The sequence below is a fragment of the Macrotis lagotis genome, chromosome 4, assembly GCF_037893015.1.
Source record: "Macrotis lagotis isolate mMagLag1 chromosome 4, bilby.v1.9.chrom.fasta, whole genome shotgun sequence".
Taxonomy (NCBI): Eukaryota; Metazoa; Chordata; class Mammalia; order Peramelemorphia; family Peramelidae; genus Macrotis; species Macrotis lagotis.
The window spans coordinates 263,747,206-263,755,085 of record NC_133661.1 but is presented as its reverse complement, the minus strand read 5'-3'; the positions used below and the strand labels follow the sequence as shown (position 1 = coordinate 263,755,085).

At 36.0% G+C, this 7,880-nt stretch overlaps 1 protein-coding gene across 1 annotated transcript in view; it reads right to left on the bottom strand.

Moving 5' to 3' along the window:
- MNAT1 (MNAT1 component of CDK activating kinase) overlaps positions 1-7,880 on the bottom strand; it is a 303,321-nt gene that overhangs the window by 164,529 nt on the left and 130,912 nt on the right. Inside the window, exons 2-3 of the mRNA XM_074235952.1 lie at positions 5,281-5,433; positions 2,236-2,309 (exon numbers count right to left, since the gene is read on the bottom strand). Of these exons, the coding sequence (XP_074092053.1) occupies positions 2,236-2,309; positions 5,281-5,433 (227 nt within the window). The remainder of the gene's footprint in view (positions 1-2,235; positions 2,310-5,280; positions 5,434-7,880) is intronic.

Below are 7,880 nucleotides of genomic sequence, written 5' to 3'. Positions count from 1 at the left end.
AAAGGAGAGTATCATCTGTACCCAGATAAGGAGCTGTGGAGTTTGAACAAAGTGCAAGGACTATTCCCTTTAATTTAGGAAAAAAACAGATAGCTTATTGTCTGATCTTGTTACCTCTTAGACTTCTCTTCTCTTTAAGGATATGATTTCTCTCTCATCACACCCAATTTGGAACAAGGTACAACATGGAAACAAAGTAAAGACTGACGGAGTGCTATCTGTGGGCGGGGAGCAAGATTGGGGGGAAAATGTAAAACTCAAATAATATCTTTAATCAAAATAAATTTTAAAAAAAGAGAAGAGGAAAGTAAACATAAAGATACTTCTAAAGCAAAAGTAAAAGACAAAAAGGAGAAGAAAAGGGAAGAGGCCTGATAGAAAGAGAGGACAGATTAAGAGAGGCAGCAGTTAGAGACATTTGTATAGATTACAATTTTGCATTCTAAAAATTTTGAGTTCTTAGACAATAACTAAGTCTCTGTTTAAACTTGACTTTGAAAAAGAATAACACTAAATTCTAAGAGAACATCTACACTGAATTTTCTTCTTTAAAAAACCCACATGGGGCAGCTAGATGGCACAGAGTATAGAGCACCAACCTTAGAGTCAGGAGGACCCAAGTACAAATACAGCCTCAGACGTTTAATATTTACTGAGCTGTGTGACCTTGGACAAGTCACTTAGCCCCATGGTCTTAAATAAATTTTTTTTAAAAAATCATCATTCAACTGGAACTTGGTTTTTCAAGTGTAGCTAGATATCATGACCATTAGCAGAGTTTATTGTCAATATGATAAAAAAGGCAAGATAAGAGTTATTATTTCTTCTCTTGTTAGCAGCAACAGAATTATACAAAAAGAGATAGACAAAAGCAATCAAATCTTGCACCAGACAGGGTAAACCAAGTGACAGACAACACAAGGACTGAGGAGAAAAAGAGGGACCTTTTCCAGGGCCTGGGAGCAAAAATCCAAATTAAGAAGCTTCTGAAGTTGGAGACTCAAACACAATGAAAAACAACTATTTAAGAGAAACCCAAATGACAAACCCAGAAGAAAAGGTTAACTCCACAAAATGAACATCACAAAGGAAAAAAATAAAAAGCACAGCTTGGTCACAAGGACTGAGATTCAAGGATTGCCCTATTTACAGTGACAATACATATGAAAGTTCTAAACAAGTATATATTTTTTTTTCTACTTTAATACCAAGTACATGAAGTTTCCTAAGTCTTTTATCTACCTTTTTCATTTCTGTACTTGTACTAAACAAAATTAATTATGGTAATTTTTTAAAATGACATGTTTTGAATGCATACATACATTTTGATGGGTTTATCTTTCCAACTGTCTGAAATCTTATTTAAATGACAAAATGAATACATGTTGCCCCTTATTCATGATAAAAGTTTTGTTTCAACTAATTAGGCCAGTAAAATAAGATCCAAAGCTTCTTTCTAGTCTCTGGTTACCTGTATAATAAAAGAAAATCCTGCCATCATAGCATACAAGATTAACAGCCTGAAAAGATTAGTCACTCAGAGGTTAAAGTTGATAGATTTAATTTCCTTGGGCTTCAATTTCCTTATCTATAAAAAAAATGTAGATGGATTCCTTCCAACTCTGATCCTCAGTATGATCCTTTGACTCTAAAAGTAAACATTCCAATTTTTTCTTCTTTTTGCTTAATCTTCTCTAACATAAAATCAGAGCATATAGGAAGCACAGTGGATAAAGTACCAGGCCTATTGTTAGAAAGACCTGAATTTAAATCTAGCCTTAAATATTTATTAGCCAAGTGAGACTGGACAATTCACTTAACCCAATTTGCCTCAATTTTTTCATCTCTACCATAACTTGGAAAAGTAAACGGCAAACAACTTTGCCAAGAAAAAACCCAAAATAGAGTCACAAAGAGTCAGACACAAAAAAAACCTGAAAAATAATAACAACATAACATCAAAACTGATCTTCCCTTAGTAGTTCTAAAGGAGTACTTCCTCTGTTTATCATGCTTTTCATTGGTAGAAAAAATGTTTATTACTTAAGTATACTCACTCCCAAACTTGACAAACATAATTAAAGTGCAAGGAAGAAGTAATTAGATAAATAGCAGCTACCACAACAGATCCTCCTAAAGAATTACAGATAAGATGGGTTCTCCTAGGCATCTGAAAGATAAAAGCATATAGTCTCATGGGCATATCACATCAAAAATGCAAGCATTAAAACATACCAATTTCTTCGACTTCTTCCAGGAAATCATTATATTCTCTTAGACTAGGAAAGTCTTCTTCTCTTTTGTTATATCTTTAAGAGAGAGAGAAAAAAAACATTTATTACATCACCAGTTTTTCAGGTTTATCAAACTACTATTTTCTTAGTACTTATATTATTCAAAGACTAAGTATTGTTATTCAAAAGACAAAGAATTCAAAGACAACCCTATGGTATCTAGAAGGCTATTGTATCTCTCTGTCAAACTCTGTCAATAAGTGTCTGACAATTACATAGGGTGGACTGAAGTGGTGAAACACTTGAGGGGAAGGAGATCAATTAAGCTGCTGCAATTATCAGAATAAGAGGTGGTCAGGGTTTCAGGCAAATGAGAGAAGAAAAAGCAGAATTTGTATAGCCCAGAAAATATATTTTAAGATTTAAGAAAAAGAAAAATTGTGGGTTTAAGGGAATAGAGAATGAACCATGACAAAATAAAAAAAAAATTTAATACACTGGATTTAAAATCCCAAAAATTTAATCTGTCCTTCAATGCCACCTATAATTTTGGACAAACAACTTAAAAGCTCTGGATCCCTATGAACTCATTGGCAAATAGAGATAACAATATTTGCCCTTCCTGTATTATAAGGTTGTAATGAAGATCAAAAGGAGGAATCTATATTAAAGTATTTTGTAAATGGTTAAGTTATATATATATATATATATATATATATATATATATATATATATATATATATGTAAGCTATTAAGACTATGCAAAATGCATCCTAAAGAATGAGCAACTCTCCCCTTTCTCAAAGACAAGTTGTATAGATTGTTTTGAAAAAGAAAATTTTTTAAATGCTATTGCTGTACTCTCATTAAATGGGAAAAAAAATTCTTTGCTTAAGAACTAAACTATAGGGGAAGCTAGGTAGTGCAGTGGATAGAGCACCGGCCCCGGACTGAGGAGTACCTGGGTTCAAATCTGACCTCAGAAGCTCAATTTTTGCCTAGCTGTGTGGCCTTGGGCAAGCCACTTAACCCCATTTGCCTTGCAAAAAAAACAAAAACAACAAAAGCACTAAACTATAAAGTAGAAACTAGGACTAAAGGCTCTAGTAAGGAAGGGTCATGTTTAATCCCACTTAGCATCATCTACAGCACTGAATTGCAGTGTTTGGCACAAAGTAGATACTCAATTCATGTTTGCTAAATAAGAAGACATAAGAGGACAGAAGCTGTGCTTTAATTGGTAACAAAGAACAATAACTTGTGGGGGGGTGGGGTAATGGTGGTGGTAACAGAAGCAAGACTTGAACTGAGTCATCCTGGCTCCCAGGCCAGCACATATACCAAATGCAAAAAGCATGAGTTTATTCTATTCTAAACATACTAACTTTGTAGACTACTACAAAGAAAATGGATTTTTTTTAAATAAAAGGATTTTTTGTTGCTTTTTAAAAAATAAAATTTATGGTGAGCTCCTCAGCTCCTATGCATAAAACTTTTTCTATACAGTGGACTTGGGAGTCAGGAAGACTTGAGTTCAAATCCAGTCTCAGATGGATAGCAATTATATGACCTTTTATAAGTCACTTAACTCCAATCTATTTCAGTTTCCTCCAATGTAAAAATTCTAGCCTACTGTGAGAATAAGATGTGATATTTTTGAAGAGCTACACAAGCATCAGAGCAATCCATAAGTGTTAGCTATTTATGATGATGATGATGATGATGATGATGATGATGATGATGATGATGATGATGATTCATAAATCTAAATAACCAGTCTGACTTTGAATCCTGAGTTTTTCAATGTTTCAGTACTGTCTATTGGATATTTAAACTAGATATCCCAAAGAAATTTCAAACTCAGCATGTCCAAAACAGAACTCATTATTTTTCCCCCTCGAATCTCCTACCTTCCAAATTCTCCTATTTGTCAAAGGTAACCACCAGTCTTCCATTTTCCCAATTTTGTAGCTTTATCATTATAACCCTTTACTCCTTACTTTCCTTATTCTGCAGATTCAGTTACCAAATCTTGACATTTCTACTCTATAACTTGTTCTCTCTAAATATAATTACCACTTGAGTTGAAACCCTGACTACTTCTTACCCTGATAATTGTAATATTTTTTTTAGGTTTTTTGCAAGGCAAATTGGGGTTAAGTGGCTTGCTCAAGGCCACACAGCTAGGTAATTATTAAGTGTCTGAGACCAGATTTGAAACCAGGTACTCCTGACTCCAAGGCCTGTGCTCTATCCACTGCCACCTAGCAGTCCCTAATTGTAACATCTTAATTGATCTCATTGACTCCTACACACTAGTCAGTGATTTTCCTTAAACTTAAATCTATTTGTTTTACTCTCTAACTCAGTAAATGCTACAGGCTTTCTATTGTCTTTAGAATGAAATATAAACTATTCTATTTAGCTTTTAAAGTCTTTCAAAAACCTTGCCTCAACTTATTTTTTCCAGATTCACTGGACATTATTACCTCGACACCACCACACTGATCTTCTTTCTGCTCCTCACGGAGAACAGCTCCTTTCTCATTACCTTTATATTAACAAATGTCTAAAATACATCCCGACGCTTGGAATGCAGTCTCTCCTCACTTCTACCTCATAGAATCCCTTCCTCTCTTTCAAGGCAATTCAAACTGTTGGCAGAAGCAAGTGCTAGGTGAAGATCGTTATATTTAACTACTTTCCATTTATTCTGCATATATTTATAAGTATTTGTTGCTTCCTGGTTAGAATGTAAACTCCTTGATCCATTCCTGTATTATTGGTTCTAGGGCCTGATCCAAACCAGACATTTAATAAATATTTTTTGATTAGCATCTGCATACCATATGATTAGCAGGATATAAAACAAACAACAACAAAAAAAAAAATCCTTGGAATGAAGTTAAATTTTGACTTAATTTCTACATGATTGATCCTTAAACTTCAAAAGTTTAGTCCTATTCTGTTCATCATTGCACTTTTCTTAAATCTAAATCATTAAATAATGACTTTTAATCAGACCTATCTTCAAAGTAACACTTACATCTTTAGCACTTTTTTCCGAATCTCAACTTCCTTGTCAACAATAGGGTCTTCAAACAGCTGTACTCTGAAGTTACTCTTTCGCAGAGGGGTCCCACATTCTGGACAATTTCCAGCTCCTCTCACAAAGAGTAATTCCACACAACTTTCACATCTGTGAGAAGAGGGGAGAAAAATGTATTATTTAACTCAACGAAATGAAAATTCACAAAATTTTTTTGAAATCTGACCAAACTACTTCAGACATTAACTAAATTAATTTAGTAAACTTTCAACTCCATTTTGGTAAATTTCCTAGAAAGTAAATTCCAATTTAAGAAAAGAAAATGTCAGAAGTCAAATCAATCTGTCAGCAAGTATTTTATCAAGCACCTAAAGGTAATAAGCACTGGACTGGACACTAAATTCGGCAATAGTTCTATTAAAAAAATACCTACTCTGCAGTCAAAGAATCTCAGTTCAAATATGATTTCAGATATTTATCAGTACCTGATTGCAGTAAAATCAACATTGACTATTGCCCCAGTCAAGAACAATGATGTTACCTCAGTTGCAATTTTTGTGGTGCAGATATAAATTCACAACACATACCCTAAACACCCTTAAAAGGCAATGAAACTGCCTTCGAAATTTAATGTGTCTCATTATGGGTCGACCACTTGGGTGGTCCATCAAGGTGATTATGGGAATAAATGTCCTGCGATTTGGGAAGACAGTACCTTACAGAAATCGCTACCCCAATTATTGTGGGTAAAGTCAAATGGAAGCTCGCAAAATTGCCCAAGCTATCTCATGTCATTAACACCAAACAATAACTGATCTTAGAAGGAATGAGAACTATTTGCTTGATAGTAATGGAGAAGTAGGAAGTAGGTGTACTTTGTAATTGATACCACTTCTATTAACATCAGTGAGGAAGCAAAACAGTACCCAGTAGCTTAAAGTGGACTACAGGAAAGCAAAAGTCATCTAACTAGTGAGTTCTGGACCTTGCTGACTTAAACACTATGATGGAACCCACAAACCCAGGGATCAGTATGGACTTAAAACTCATTAATGCTTTTTTATCTCTTGCTGTGGCTGTGACTAGCCAGAAGCAGTTTGTTCACCTTGGAAAAGAGTCCTATATACCTGCTCTGCCATTCCCCCCAGCTACATGCAACAATTTGAAGACAGAATCTAAAAGAAGAATCAATTTTTGAGGGCACTGAGAATCATTACTACAGTGGTAACATGCTAAAACCCCTCTGATGTGTGCCAAGCTGTGCAGAATCCTTGGTAAGTATGGAGAAGTTGCCACATTAAACAACTATTAAGTCTTTTCAAGCCACAGCCTTACCAGAATTGCCATTCATTATTTAACATTTTTTAAAAAGCAGCCACTCAGGGATCTTAGTGCACTATTGGACAGAATACTAGACTGGAAGTGAAGAAGAGCAAAGTTAGAAAACTACCTCAGATGTTTACTGTCTGACATGGGCATGTCTATTAACTTTTCCCAGTCTAAATTTCTTTATAAAATGTAGAAATGATCAAAAGAGAGAATATATTTAAAGTGCTCAACTTTTAAAACTGTGTTTATATAATTGCTAGAAATAGAGAAAAGAGAGAGACTTCTGGCCAAGATGGTGGAGAGAAGACAGGCACAGTTCTAAAGTCTCCTGATCTTTCCCCATCTATAATATGAAATAAACTTAACAGAAATCCAACCCACAAAACGCAGAAAGAAAAGCTAGGAGAAAGAACATCTACCTCAGGATTTCTCTCCCGTGGCAGCATTGGACAAATTCGGATGGGTGAATCTGGGCTGAGAGGGCTGATCAGACCTACAGATCAGCAAGATTAGTAGTAGAATTTGAGACAGGAGTCTGAGGGACTGAGCCGGACCTGGTGGATCAGCAGTGGGGCTAGACTCAACTAGGGAGCAGAGGCACTGGTGTTGGTGCTGTCACTCTGGAGTTTGAGGACAGGGATGTGGGGAGAGTTCCTGTGCAGGAGACCTGCTGACACCATCCCTGGGCTCCTCTGGTCTGAGGAACTCTGAGTGCACACCTCCATTACAAGTGAGGCCTTTTCTGGGAACAAACACTTGCAGACTACTTCTGCCTCAGGCAGGTATGTGAGCAGAAGAATCAGCCCAGCTGACAATAGGGAGAGAGAAGACCTCAGGCCAGGGGAAAAAGCTCACCATTGACTGAAGGCAAAAGGATTCAATAGCTCCAACTCCTCCCTTCAAGCAAAGGGAGAAGACCTCAATCTAGGACACAGACACTCCAGAGAAAGCAACCAGCACCTCCTACTCACCAGCCAGAGAAATTACACTCATTGAGTAAAGCCTTTAGTGATCCCAAGTCCTGGTGAACCAGCCCCTCCCCAACTCAAGGTCTTAGCAATATGAAGAAGGGTCAGCAGAAAAGTGGATCCATAGAAAAATTCTTGGAAGGGAAAGATCCTAACCCAGAAAGACCTTGAACCTCTGAGGAGAATACAATCTTGTCTTCAGCACAGAAAGACTTCCTTGAAGAAATAAGGAAGGAGCTTAAAAATTAACTGGAAAATTTGGGAGAGACAATTAATAGCTTGGACCAAGAAAACAAATCC